Raw genomic sequence first — 15,434 nt, forward strand, 5'->3', positions numbered from 1 at the left:
TCTTATAAAGGGACATGGCATGCAGCCTCATAACTCATTATGGTCATTGAACCCCTCGGTGACTTGCAATATCCTTATGATACCCAGCAGTTTTATGTTATGTTATGTTAGTTGCTCTTTTATTGCGCTCGACTCACCCTGGGGCATCTCGGCGCTGCCTAGAGAAACGTCTCAAATAGTGGGGGCCTAAACCATGGTTATTTTAATACAAGAAAGCCTTTAAATGTTTCCTGAAAGTACCGTAGGCCGGAGTACTTTATCCCACGTGTAATAGAGTGGATGGAATATCCACCCCATTTTTGATGTAATATGCACCAAAGTCTAAAAATAGGCCACCTAGCCCAGATTTTCTAAGAAGTAAAACAACGCAAGGGCAGCAACTGTGATGCGTGGAATGCCCGGGTGCCTGTGTGGATGAGTGGGTGACAGTTAGAGATGGGCTGAGCAGCAGGGAGGCGGCTCCTGGTGGAGCTGGTGTAAGAGCTGAATGGGCCGGAGGGAAGGCCGGAAACTGGAATATGGACAGATGTACATATCTGTATGGAACCAATAAAGAAGTCTACTAAACTCTTCCTGGCTACCTGTGTCAACCTGTGTAAGGGCACAACAGCATGGGTGACCCTATTGGCGCAAGGCAGCACAAAGGGTGCAGCGCAAGGAGAGAGAGGAAATGCTCTATATCTTTGTAGATGTAGATATAGAGGCTTGCTGGCCTGCACTGCATGAAAGATTAGTAAATAGGCCATTACATCACATTGATGCCTGGAAATGAAATATAAAAAGAATGGTTTGAAGTTCCCATATTTTCAAATTTAGGGCCGGATGTAAGACCGTGGAAATAGCGCCTTGCAAATTGCGAGTTTTTTGCAACTTGCTATTTGCGAGGCGCTATTTCCAATGTACAACAGTGTATTTCACACTGTTAGCGATTCTCAATGGGGTCGCAAATTGAGAGGCTCATGAACATTAATGAGCCTCTCACAATTTGCGACCCCATTGGGAACGGCTGGCCTCCCATGTATGTTGGCCTGCAGGACTCAGCAGACCACCATGTCTGGGACTGCTTTTAAATAAAGTAAATTTTCTTTTAATGCAGCCTATATTCCTTAAAGAAAAACGGGATGCATTTAAAAAAAAAATCGAAACGTTTTCATTTCATTTTTTTAAAGGCAGGCAGTGGTCCCTGGGACCAATGCCTGCCCTTAAAAACTATTTTTCCCTGCATTTGCAAAGGAGAAGGGGTCCCCTGGGAACCCCTTCGCTTTTGCGAGTGCTTTACCATTCTCTTGAAGAGGGTGGTAATTTGCGAGTGTTTTGCGCCCGCAATTACGGACGCAAAACATTCTTAGATAGAGTTGCGCTCGGTATTAGGAAGGGAACATCCCTTCCTAATATCGAGTCGCAAAAAACAATTTTGCAAGTTTGCAAACACGTTTGCGCATGCAAAAATGGTCTTACATCTGGCCCTAAAGCTATACACCAGTGTGGAGGAGATCAGCACAAGTTCTGACTATTGCGACCAGTACTGTGGACTAAGAGTCTTCTAGTCTCCTATGTTGGGGAAGGAAACATCAACATTGAGAAAGAATAACACATGTCTGGAGCACCAGGTTCTGCCTTATCTAAGACCAGTGGGACTTGTGAGGAGAAGGAGGCTGCCTGGAAGAAGCCAGGTCCAGTGAGGGCCCTACCCAGATGATACCAGGAGCAGAGTGGGAGACAAGATATTCTGCTCTGTCAAGATAAGCGTGCTGAGCCGGTTGTGTGCCTTGTGTGCTGTGGCGGTCCCTAGGTGTCAGGTAGAAGCCATGGAGAAGACTGGACCACCACACAGATCAGGACATCTGCCGGTGTGCACCACATGACCCCCCTGATGCCAAGAGGTGACGGCTGCAAAGAGTAAGGGTTGCCTCTCTGGTCCCACATTGTGATGAGAGGGGTGTTTCCCTTTGCAACGCTGTGACATAAAGAGGGCCATCGCCTCATCTGTGCTGCCCATGATCTCCCTATGTCAGGAGGGGATTGAGCTGAAGACTAAGGGTTTCTGCCCTGTATGTGCTGCGATGACCCCCTGTATGCCAGCTGTAACTGGAGAGTTACAGCTGAGTTCGAGGAGCATTGTATGCACCAGAGTTTGGAAGCACCTGAGTCTGGGAGCACGTGAGTCTGGGAGCGCCCGAGTCTGGAAGCGCCTGAGTGTGGGAGCGCCTGATTCTGGGAGCGCCTGATTCTGGGAGCGCCTGAGTCTGGAAGCGCCTGAGTCTGGGAGCGCCGAGTCTGGGAGAGCCCGAGTCTGGGAGTGCCTGATTCTGGTAGCGCTTGAGTCTGGGAGCACCTGAGTCTGGGAGCGCCCGAGTCTGTGAGCACCTGAGTCTGGGAGCGCCCGAGTTTGGGAGCGCCTGAGTCTGGGAGCGTCTGAGTCTGGGATCGCCCGAGTCTGTGAGCGCCTGAGTCTGGGAGCGCCCGAGTCTGGGAGCGCCTGAGTCTGGGAGCGTCTGAGTCTGGGAGCGCCCGAGTCTGGGAGCGCCTGTGTCTGGGAGCACCTGAGTCTGGGAGCGCCCGAGTCTGGGAGCACCCAAAACCTGCCTCCATATGGAGCAAAAGACTTACTGCAGGACTGAAGGTGCACTGTGGATTTCTGTTGCTTCAACAGCAGCTTCCAGACTGGGGCTCCTTGCTTGGCCGTACAGGGGCACCTGGGGACTCTGAATTGCCACCCCAGGTATAGTGGGCCTGACTGACCACTGGACCCTCAGGCCCTGAAAGGAGTTGCTCTGACGTACGTATTCTAGCACGTGTTAATTTCTGCCGAAGCCATTGTAGAACTTTTAAGACTTCTATTGAGGCTGCGCGTGGAGATGGCCACACAGGAATGGAGAATAACCACCATCCTTAGAAGTGGAAGTTGAACTTGAAGCTGACCCAGGTAACTGTAGCACACCTATCTTAAGAAATTTGTGTATATTATTTATAATGTGTTGTATTGTACGTTGTGTTTATTGATAAAACATCCTTTTACAAAAAAGCGAGTATTTGACTAAAAAGTCGTTTATTCTGGTTACTTGATGAATTTTGAGCCCACTTACCTCCGCCCCAAGAATCCTTGGACTGCTCGGCCCATTCTATCCCTGAGAGCAGGACCGGCTTTAGCACTGGTGGCGTCTTGTGCCACACTGTTTGTTGCCCCCCTGAATGACCATATTTGCCTCGGATTCTCTCACTATCACCCTTTACATTGCCTCTCAAGTCTCTATAACCACTCTCCTGCTCGGATACATTCAATAAGGTTTATAGCGCCACTCATACCAGTGTAGGGTGTCAGTGTCACCTCAAAAAAATCAAACCTTTTATACCTACTGATGACTTTAAACTTGTAGTTCAATCACTTGTCCTTTCACGTATAGATTATGGTAATGCCACCCTCAACGGAATCCCCAAGGTCCACCTTGCTCCAATCAAAGCTGTGCTCAACCTTGCAGCCAGACTCATCACTGACTGCAAACGTTTCGACCATATCTCCCCAGCTCTCAAATCTCTTAAATGGCTCCCTATAGAAGGTCGATCAGCCTACAAAACTGCTTGCATCACTCATAAAGTCCTCCACCAAAACACTCCAGAGTACCTCTCCAAGAAACTCCTCATCGCAGGCACCACACGCCCTCTGAGAAGCACCAACACCCTCCTTCTTATCCCACCACTGCATAAAAAGACATCCACACAATCACGCTCCTTCTCTGGAAATGCCCCTATCTTCTGGAATGCCCTCCCAAAAAGCCTGAAGTGTAACCCCTCCTATTTCAGCTTCAAAAAACCACCTAAATATCCACCTCCTCAATTATTACTGGTGATCATAACTTAGGACCTGCACTTAATATCCAATCTCACCATTTTTTTTTTTGTCAGTAATAATTATCCTTTTCCTGTACATCCTCCTACAAACTATTTAATTTGTACAGCTCCTGCCCCTATTAATCTTTTTTATGTGTATATCTCACAGATTGTTTTCACTATTCTTTTATCTACTTCTATGACATGTTGGCCAATTTAATATCGAGGGTCATAAGCTGTGTCATGCACCTGTCTCTCCAAATCATCATGTTATTTTTGTTTGGTAACTATGTGTCCTTCTTCCAACATCTTCCTAACCACTGGTTGTGTTTAGCTTTTTCCACATTTACGTGTTGTTTCACTTTGTTTTTATCTTCATGTATGCCATTGTTTGACTCATATTAGCTACTCATGTAAAGCGCTCTGATACCTCCTGGGTCTAGCCAGCGCTATATAAAACTCTCAAAATAAAATAAAAAAATACATCAAACACACATTACACAGAGACAGTCAATCATATCTGTGTAAACAGTGTATAGGAATGTTACATACGTCAGAGGAATACAAGGTGTAGAAGGCACATGTCATCCATACTGATAGATAGTAGAGTTTAAAAGTACTTGGTCTGCAGAAGCACCACCGCAGAATTCAAAACATACCACCAGGGTTGGGGTTTATACTTAAAATTAAGAATTGATTTTTTGGGGGTAAAAATGTACCCTTTTTGCAACATTATAACAATGAAACACTGGGGGAAAAATGTTAACGCTCTAATCTCCACCTTGCAGTTTGCATGACAGTTATTAGCTCACTTTTCTATTTTAGGATTTTAACATATACACTGCAAGTAACAAAAGGATCTATCTGACAAGAGCACTGACCTAGTTACATTATATATACGTTGTGATCAGTATGATACACCTTCTTTGCAGCAGGCACATTAACCCTCTGCGCTACATTATGATGAGTCAAAATTTCCATTAGACAAACCTCCAATCTCACTCCATGAAGAACATTAATCACTGGAGTTATCTTGACATTTTTATTGTTGTTTGGAAATTGCTGGATGCAAGGAACGCTGCAGCAGGGGCTTTCAAAACTATAACATACCTGCAAACACAGCGCCCCCTGAAGTCAGAACCCGGTGCAGTTGCACTAGTCGCACCCCCCAAGAGTCGACCCTGGCTGAGAGTCAAGTGCTGAAGTGGTACTTACCTCAGTTACTCAGAGCCCAGAGCACTTCGGGTCCTGGACATCAGGAGTAAAAGGCCTCACCCAGCATGGTGCGGCTTAGTAACTCCTGCTTTCCATGTGTCCCTCGGAATAGGGTTCTGACACCCTGCATGAGGGACTATTTTACATCCCATAGAGCACTGAATTATCACAGATTAAGGGGCTTATTACGTTGGTGTGACGATCGCCACTGCTGAGCCGGCCGTGGCGACCGTTACGCCACCGTAACGTGAAATACCATCTGTTGCGGGCCCCTGGGGGGGCTGCACTTGGGGGGTATACATGGTAGCCCCCTGCAGTTCCCTGCACCAAGTGGCAGGCATCGCGTGGTACGTGGTGCCTGCCACGTGGTGCAGGGAAATCCTGTCCATACCCTTTTACCATTGCAGATGGTGCTGCAGACAGCAGTACCGTCCACAATGGTAAAAGGGCAGGACGCGCTCACCAGTATAGCGGGCGCATCCTAATTGGTAGTGAGACAAAATATCGAAATTAAAATATCGATATACAATATACAATAAATTATGTATCTCCCATTTCCCTAGCTATCAAACGTGACCTGATTTGGCTCCCCTTGGTTACGTACCTCTCTTCACCTGCTCCTCTTCATTCCTCTCCTGCTCCTGATACAGTTGAAGTTCGCAAACCTCCATGATTACCTTTTTCTTCTCCTTAATTAATTTATATAATTATGGTATTTGTTTACACTGTGTTTTTTCTTAGTGTTTTTTATATTCTCATGCTGTGTTCATAATTCCTCATGCTAGTAATGCTTACGTTTTATGAAATTGTTATTATATTATTTATTTCTGCCATCCACTTATTGTAACTCTTCTCCTTCATCCCCCTTCCTCCTCCCCCCTATTTTTTCTCCTTTAATAAATCAAACTTAAAAAAAATATCGATATACAATAATATCGATGTTTTAATTTCAATAGTATAGAATATCGATGTCCAAAATATCGACAGACAGAATATCGTTTTTTAAGGTATGTATGTTACTAATATCGAAATGTACTAATATCGAAATTTTGTTTAGTATTATGTATTTTAATATGTTGTTTATATGTTTGTTAAATATGTTTTGTAATGTATGTTTGAAAATTAGTAAATTTGTTTACATTTTGCGTTTTAGTATCAGAGCGGGTTGTGGGTTTATAGGGGAATAGGGTGGGAAGTAATGAAATAATAATTAATTAATTAATATATGTTTGTAAATATTTTTCATTAATAATTAATTGGTAATTCATTAATATTAATTAGTTAAGTAATTAATATATTTTTGTAAATATTTTTAATTAATAATTAATTGGTAATTAAATACTATTAATTAGTAAATTAAATTAATTAGAGTTAATGTGCTAATATATTAACTTTTTTGTTATTGTTAATTAATAATTAATTGGTAATTAAATAATATTGATTATTTAATTAAATTATTTAGAGTTAATGTGCTAATATATTTAATTTTCTGTTATTGTTAAATAATAATTAATTGGTAATTAATAATTATTAAGTGATTAAATGATGTGATTTATTTATGTGTAGTGGGTTGTGTGTTTATAGGGGGATAGGGTGTGATATAATTAAATGTAATTCATTAAAGAGATTGTATTTATTTATTGGTATTTATTGTTAAATAATTAGTAATTAATATGTGTTAATTAGCTCATTTATAATTACATCAATTTAGTAATATTAATTGTTATTAATTGATTAATTGAAATTTATATTAATTGTGTTTTTTTATATGTGTAGTGTGTTGTGTGTTAAAGGGGGAGTAGTGTGGGAAGTAATTTTTACCCCCATGCTATCCAACGCTTTCCCTACTGTTGCACCCTCTGGAGTGGGAATAGTAATTTAAACCCCTACGCTATCCAACGCTTTCCCTACTGTTGCACTCTCTGGAGTGGGAATAATAATGTAAACCCCCTACGCTATCCAACGCTTTCCCTACTGTTGCACTCTCTGGAGTGGGAATAATAATTTAAACCCCCTACGCTATCCAACGCTTTCCCTACTGTTTCACCCTCTGGAGTGGGAATAGTAAATTTTACCCCTACGCTATCCAACGCTTTCCCTACTGTTGCACTCTCTGGAGTGGGAATAGTAATTTTTACCCCTACGCTATCCAACGCTTTCCCTACTGTTGCACCCTCTGGAGTGGGAATAGTAATTTTTACCGCTAGGCAATCCAACGCTTTCCCTACTGTTGCACTCTCTGGAGTGGGAATAGTAATTTTTACCCTTACGCTATCCAACGCTTTCCCTACTGTTGCTCCCTCTGGAGTGGGAATAGTAATTTTTACCCCTACGCTATCCAACGCTTTCCCTACTGTTGCACCCTCTGGAGTGGGAATAGTAATTTTTACCCCTACGCTATCCAACGCTTTCCCTACTGTTGCACCCTCTGGAGTGGGAATAGTAATTTTTACCCATACGCTATCCAACGCTTTCCCTACTGTTGCACCCTCTGGAGTGGGAATAGTAATTTTTACCCCTATGCTATCCAACGCTTTTCCTACTGTTGCACCCTGTGGAGTGGGAATAGTAATTTAAACCCCTACGCTATCCAACGCTTTCCCTACTGTTGCACCCTCAGGAGTGGGAATAGTAATTTTTACCCCTACGCTATCCAACGCTTTCCCTACTGTTGCACCCTCTGGAGTGGGAATAGTAATTTAAACCCCTACGCTATCCAACGCTTTCCCTACTGTTGCACCCTCTGGAGTGGGAATAGTAATTTTTACCGCTAGGCAATCCAACGCTTTCCCTACTGTTGCACTTTCTGGAGTGGGAATAGTAATTTTTACCCCTACGCTCTCCAACGCTTTCCCTACTGTTGCACCCTCTAGAGTGGGAATAGTAATTTTTACCCCTACGCTATCCAACGCTTTCCCTACTGTTGCACCCTCTGGAGTGGGAATAGTAATTTTTACCCCTACGCTATCCAACGCTTTCCCTACTGTTGCACCCTCTGGAGTGGGAATAGTAATTTTTACCCATACGCTATCCAACGCTTTCCCTACTGTTGCACCCTCTGGAGTGGGAATAGTAATTTTTACCCCTATGCTATCCAACGCTTTTCCTACTGTTGCACCCTGTGGAGTGGGAATAGTAATTTAAACCCCTACGCTATCCAACGCTTTCCCTACTGTTGCACCCTCAGGAGTGGGAATAGTAATTTTTACCCCTACTCTATCCAACGCTTTCCCTACTGTTGCACTCTCTGGAGTGGGAATAGTAATTTAAACCCCTACGCTATCCAACGCTTTCCCTACTGTTGCACCCTCTGGAGTGGGAATAGTAATTTTCACCCCTACGCTATCCAACGATTTTCCTACTGTTGCAATATCTGGAGTACGTATATATATTAATTTATATGTATAGTTTAATTTATTTTAAATGTATATGTATTAGTTTTAATTTTTTAATTACGTTTTAATGTTTTTATTTAATATTTGTAAAACTATATGTATTTTTAAATTATTTTTACATAATTATTAATACATTTAAAAAAACGATATTTTTAATTTCGATATTTTTGTACTACGATATTAATTTTTCGATATTTTTGTACTTACCTTTATGAAGATATAACTCCGATATTTTTGATTTCGATATTTTTGTGCCGATATTTTTGTATGTAGATATTCTGTCTGTCGATATTATGTCATAGATTCATCCTAATTGGACCAGTGGGACCGCCGCATGTCTGGCGGTCGGTACCATCACCGTTATGGTGGCGATAATGAGCCCCTAAATTCTCTCTCAGATTATTGTATACAGCATTAGGCTTTTTGTTTTTTCCCCATAATTGTAGGCTTTTCTTCAATGTTTACGTAGGGGCTCTAAATGCAAGCCCGGCTTATTGTCTTTGCCAATGCTTGTTATATTGTTTTGAGGGTTTTATTAACCATACAATAAATCATGTTCTGCCAGTGGCTCTTTGTATGTTTTCAGACTGGTCAGGGGCTCTCAATATGTGCTAGATACAGTGTTTGGCTTCCCAGGGCTGGGCAGAGACTCTCGGCTTCTTTACAAGGCCCCGGTGGTGCCGAATCATCACGTTTAGTGGCGGTCCGGCAGCGCAGACTGCAGGGCCATATCTACAAGACCACGTAAAAACCCCCTGTGTGGCATTACACGGCCTTGCAGCTATGGACCGCGGCATCACCCTGCGAGAGGGCGGCGTTTCACGGGTCTTACTGTGGGTTCCCACGAAGCACCCTTGGTATTTGACACACGCCCAGATTTATGAGATTTCATGAACCTGGAAATGCGTCAAAAGCCTCGGCCTCCCCTGGGGAGCCGTAAGGGAGGCGCAATAAGAAGAAATACCTTTATTTCCGCTTGTTTTTCCCTTTTCTATTTTTGCTGCATTCTACAGCACACACACAAAGTGGGAAACGCCTCTCATGATTGTTTTTGTGCAGGAAGTTGTCCCTTCCTGCACAAAAACAATCGTCCCTGCACCGGCGCCTGCGTTGGTGCGGCGATGCCGCGAGCGTAAGGTAAGTGGTTTTATGTATTATTTAATTTGATTTTCCTTATTCCGTCGTCAGTGACCCCCTCCCCCACTGATCTTACCTGCACCAGCCACGCCTGGTACCAATATTCCCCCCTGGTGCTGCCTGATTCTCTCATTCTGTGTAAGGATTGCTACCATAAGAAGTGTGACCCTGCCAGACAGTAAGCTCAATACCCCTAAGTGCAGCGTGACTCTCTCATACTGTGTAAGGACGACCGCCGGTGTAAGTGTGCCTCCGCCAGACCAAATGATAATTACCCCTAGGTGCAGCGTGTGTCTCTCGTACTGCATGAGCATTACCATGTAGGGTAGTGTAATCCTACATGGATGTATGATAATTACTCCTAGGTACAGCATGACTCTCTCCAATACTCTAGAATGATTACCCGCATTGAAAGTGTGGCCCTGTCAGGCAGTGGGGTAATACCCCTAGCTGTGGAATAATTCTCTTGCACTGTGTGAGGATTACCATGGCAGGAAGGTTGGCTGTGCCAGTCGGTATGATATTAACCAATCCATGGGGCATGACTCTCAAACACTATATGGATTACCACCATAGGAAGTATGACCCTTCTATATGGCATGATATATTTAACTGAGGTGCAGTGTAATTGTCCCATACTGTGCAAGGAGTACCGCTGTGGCACTGGTAGACAGTACGGTAATTGCCCTTAGGGTCTGCGTGACGGCCTTATACCCTGTAAGGATTACCACCATGGCAAATGTGATCCTGCCAGGTGGGATGTATGACGTTACAACGCATGCTATTACAAAGCATGCCTTTACGACGCAAGGTTTACAACGCAAGTCGTTACAACGACTTGCGTTGGGGGGCGCTGGATAGTGAATAGTATAATTTACTATTCCAACTCCAGTCCCCGTGGATAGTAGGGAAGGTGTTGGAAACTATTCCCTATCCTAGAGCGCCCCCCAGTGCAAGTCATTGTAAAAGTTGCGTTGTAATGGTTGCGTCGTAAAGGCACTTCGTTGTAAAAGTTGCGTTGCAAAGGATGTTCCCCTGCCAGGTGATATGATAATTAGCACTTGGTGCAGGGTGATTCTCGCATCCTGTTTGATGATTTTCAATGTAAAAAGAAGGACCCAGCCAGACATCATGATAACTACCCCTAGGTGCAACACGACTCTCTCATACCCTGTTAGGGTTACCCCCATTGGAGGTGTGGCCCTGCCAGACATCACAATAACAACCCCTAGGTGGAGCATGACTCTCATATAATCTGTAAGGATTGGTGCCATAGGAAGTGTGGCCCTCTAGGTGCAGCGTGGCTGTGTCATACTGTGTAAGGATTACCGTGCATGGTGACTCTGTCATACACTGTATGGATTACAATTTTTGGAAGTGTGACCCCCTAGGTGCAGCCTGACTGTGCCATACTGTGCAAGGATTACCGCTGTAGGAAGTGTGACCCCCTATGTGTATCAATACAAAGGGGGAACCTTGATAGGACGATATTTAATGGGGTCCACTGTACATGTCCCGACAGTAATCTACAATTGGAAGTACAGAGTTCCCCAGAGTTTGTCGTGATAGTGTGTGACCAAGAGGAAAATGAACCAGCAGGGAACTAAGGGGTTCCCTTGGTGGGACTAAAGAACCTCACACATCCAGCAGGCTAAGTGACATACTTCATCACTCAGCGGCTAGGTGTCGTGCTTCATCATCGGCTCTTTGCTCCTACGTCAGACCGGCGCTGCAATGACTGACGGAGTACCCGAGGGTACTGCTTTAGGTGGAGATCTTTTATCCCGGCCGAAAAATGAGTGGAAGTGTGAGTGTTCTCGTGTGGTGTAGTCGTGAAAAAGTGGTGAAGGGTGTTTAAAAAAGGTGAGTCAGTCCACAGGGGGAGTTTAATGGCGTGGATGGCTCCCTTAGTAAAAGGGTGAAAAGGGGGGAGTTGAAACCTGCCCAGTTAGTCCAGGTGACTAACTCTACCCTCTTTATTGGTCGACATGTTTCATGCCACTAGGGCAATTCTTCAGGACCTATCGGTAGCGTACTACACAGTGCACACAAGTGAAAATATTAAAAACATAGAAAGTATACAACCTTGGTAGGTCGGTAAACGGGCAGGCCTTTGGTCCTACTCTGTGGGATTTGACCCTAAGTGAAACCTACTAGGGCCCCGCAGACTGTTCCCCAGCTGTTCCGCGCCCTGACCAGGCGCTGTACGTGGGGGTAGGTGCTGACAGGTGATGTTCCCACGCCGCTCAGGTACCATATCCATATGCGTGTCGAACCCACGGGAACAGTCTGCGGGGCCCTAGTAGGTTTCACTACCCGTTTACCGACCTACCAAGGTTGTATACTTTCTATGTTTTTAATATTTTCACTTGTGTGCACTGTGTAGTACGCTACCGATAGGTCCTGAAGAATTGCCCTAGTGGCATGAAACATGTCGACCAATAAAGAGGGTAGAGTTAGTCACCTGGACTAACTGGGCAGGTTTCAACTCCCCCCTTTTCACCCTTTTACTAAGGGAGCCAGCCACGCCATTAAACTCCCCCTGTGGACTGACTCACCTTTTTTAAACACCCTTCACCACTTTTTCACGACTACACCACACGAGAACACTCACACTTCCGCTCATTTTTTCGGCCGGGACAAAAGATCTCCACCTAAAGCAGTATACCCTCGGGTACTCCGTCAGTCATTGCAGCGCCGGTCTGACGTAGGAGCAAAGAGCCGATGATGAAGCACGACACCTAGCCGCTGAGTAATGAAGTATGTCACTTAGCCTGCTGGATGTGTGAGGTTTTTTAGTCCCACCAAGGGAACCCCTTAGTTCCCTGCTGGTTCATTTTCCTCTTGGTCACACACTATCACGACAAACTCTGGGGAACTCTGTACTTCTAATTGTAGATTACCCCCTATGTGTAGCCTGGCTGTGCCATACTGTGCAAGGATGACCGCTCTTGGAAGTGTGACCCTCTAGATGCAGGGTGGCTGTGCCATACTCTGTATGGATTACCGCTGTTGGAAGTGTAACCCTCTAGATGCTACACAAACAAATTATGGATGGAATGCTAAATAAATCATACATTCACCCCCAGTCTAGAGATCTGGGTTAAATCCATTGTTCCTTTACTCACCCTGCCACCCCAGTTTAGACCCAGCCATATGCAAATCAGTCTTGACCCTGTGCCTCATGGGAACAGTCCAGACCGGACTGCTATGTGCTATGCAAACAAATGATAGTATGGTAATATCCTCTAGGTGCAGTGTGACTGTGCATTACTCTGTACGGATTACCGCTGTTTGAAATGCGACACTCTAGGTGCAGCGTTACTGTGTCATACTCTGAACGGATTACCGCTGCGGCAACTGTGACCCTCTAGGTGCAGCGCGGCTGTGTCATACTGTACAAGGATTACCACTGTAGGAAGTGAGACCCTCTAGATGCAGCGTTACTTTGTCATACATTGTAATTATTACCGCTCTAGTAAGTATTCCCTGCCAGACTGTATGATAACCACCTCTAGCTGAAAGCTGACCCCATCATACTGTATCATAATACCTCCTAGAAGGTCGGCTTTGACAGACCGGATCAGAATTACCTGTGGGCGGAGGTTCACCCCCCCTCCGAGCACTGGTTGACGCCATTTGATCCTCAACAAATCCACTGGACTCTGTGAAGAGAAGAGTGTGAAGAAATGTGTTTTTATCTCATACAGACACAGGAAATGGCCTAGAATGTGCTGATGCAGCTCTCTTTGCTGCACACAGTGGAGGAGGGAGGGAGGTGCTAATGATCAGATACAATGTTGTTACTGCTGTAGTTTGAGTGAGATGGAGAGATGCTCAGAGTCAAGATAACAGGCCAGCATCACCAACACCTATCTTTAGTGATGCAGAGAGAGAGAGAGAGAGAGAGAGAGAGAGAGAGAGCGAGAGAGAGAGAGAGGGAGAGAGAGAGAAAGAAAAGAGATATTCATGCATGGGAAGGTGCTGGGAAAAGAGAAACAAAAGACACAAAGTTGATGGATGGAATGCAGAAAAAATCTAAACATTCACCCCACTCAAGAGATCTGGGTTAAATCCTCATTCTTTTGCTCACCATGCCACCCCAGTTTAGACCTGGCCATATGCAAGTCAGTCTTGACCCTGTGCCTCATGGGAACAGTCCAACCCGAACTGCCAAGCCAGGTCCTTCCTGGAGCGGAAACAAGCATCCCAGGACCGGCTGTGGGGTTTCATCCCTCATCAGCCAGGATAGCTTGACTCCAGTGGCACAGTGAGCCAGGGACCCACTTCTGGGCATACTCAGCACACTTAGGTTGAGAAAGCAAATGACACACAGTCGATGGACGGAATGCAGAACAAATCAAAACATTCACCCCCAGTCAAGAGATCTGGTTTAATCCATAATTCTTTTGCTCACCATGCCACCCCAGTTTAGACCTGCCACCTGCAAGTCAGTCTTGACCCTGTGACTCATGGGACCAGTTTCTGGGTATTACCTTTCCTCAGCAAGGCTAGCTTGAATCCTGTGGCACAGTGAGCAAGGGACCCAAGTCTGGGCATACCCATCCCACGTAGGGTGAAAAGTGCTATGCAAACAAATGATAGACGGAACGCTGAATAAATAATACATTCACCCCCCAGTCTAGAGATCTGGGTTAAATCCATTGTTCTTTTGCTCACCATGCCATGGAAGTGTGACCCTCTAGGTGCAGAATGGCTGTGTCATACTCTGTATGGATTACCGCTATTGGAAGTGTAACCCTCTAGGTGCTACGCAAACAAATTATGGATGGAATGCTGAATAAATCATACATTCACCCCCAGTCTAGAGATCTGGGTTACATTCATTGTTCCTTTACTCACCCAGCCACCCCAGTTTAGACCCAGCCATATGCAAATCAGTCTTGACCCTGTGCCTCATGGGAACAGTCCAGACCAAACTGCCAAGCCAGGTCCTCCTTTGACCAAAAAACAAGCATACTGAGACCGGTTTCTGGGTATTACCCTTCGTCAGACAGGCTAGCTTGAATCCAGTGGCACTGTGAGCAAGGGACCCATGTCGGGGCATACCCAGCTTGCTTTGGATGAAAAGTGCTAAGCAAACAAATGATGGTACGGTAATATCCTCTAGGTGCAGCATGACTGTGTCATACTCTGTACGTGTGATCCTCTAGGTGCAGAGTTACTGTGTCATATTGTAAAAGTATTACCGCTGTAGAAAGTATGATTCTCTAGGTGGAGCGCGGCTGTGTCATACTGTGTAATAATTACCACTCTAGGAAGAATTCCCTGCCAGACGGGATTGATAACCACCTCTAGCTGAAAGCTGACCCCATCATTCTGTATCACAATACCTCCTAGAAGGACAGCCTTGACAATCCTGATCGGAATTACCTGTGGGTGGCGGTTGATTGCTCCTCGGAGCACTGGTTGACGCCATTTGATCCTCAACATATCGACAGGACTCTGTAAAGAGAAGAGTGTGAAGAAATGTGTTTTTATCTAATACAAACACAGGAAATGGTCTAGAAAGTGCTGATGCAGCTGTACGTGCTACACACAGTGGAGGAGGGAGGGAGGTGCTAATGATCAGATACAATGTTGTTACTGCTGTAGTTTGTGTGAGATGGAGAGATGCTCAGAGTCAAGATAACAGGCCAGCATCACCAACACCCATCTTCAGTGATGCATAAGAGGGAGTTAGGAGGGAGAGACAAAGAAAGGCAGAGAGAGAAAGAAAAAAGAGATATTCGTGCATGGGAAGGTGTGGCAAAAGAGAAACAAAACACACACAGTTAATGGACCGAATGCAGAAGAAATCTAAACTTTCACCTCAGTCAAGAGATCAGGGTTAAATCG

General features: G+C 44.8%; 1 protein-coding gene across 1 annotated transcript in view; it reads right to left on the bottom strand.

Moving 5' to 3' along the window:
- The window catches only part of LOC144767915 (collagen alpha-1(XII) chain-like), a 351,588-nt gene extending 336,559 nt beyond the window's left edge, over positions 1-15,029 (bottom strand). Inside the window, exons 1-2 of the mRNA XM_078651253.1 lie at positions 14,970-15,029; positions 13,169-13,240 (exon numbers count right to left, since the gene is read on the bottom strand). Coding sequence (XP_078507379.1) covers positions 13,169-13,240; positions 14,970-15,015 — 118 coding nt within the window. The 5' untranslated portion in view covers positions 15,016-15,029. The remainder of the gene's footprint in view (positions 1-13,168; positions 13,241-14,969) is intronic.
- Between the last annotated feature and the right edge of the window lie 405 nt (positions 15,030-15,434).

Source organism: Lissotriton helveticus, chromosome 7 (assembly GCF_964261635.1).
Source record: "Lissotriton helveticus chromosome 7, aLisHel1.1, whole genome shotgun sequence".
Classification (NCBI taxonomy): Eukaryota; Metazoa; Chordata; class Amphibia; order Caudata; family Salamandridae; genus Lissotriton; species Lissotriton helveticus.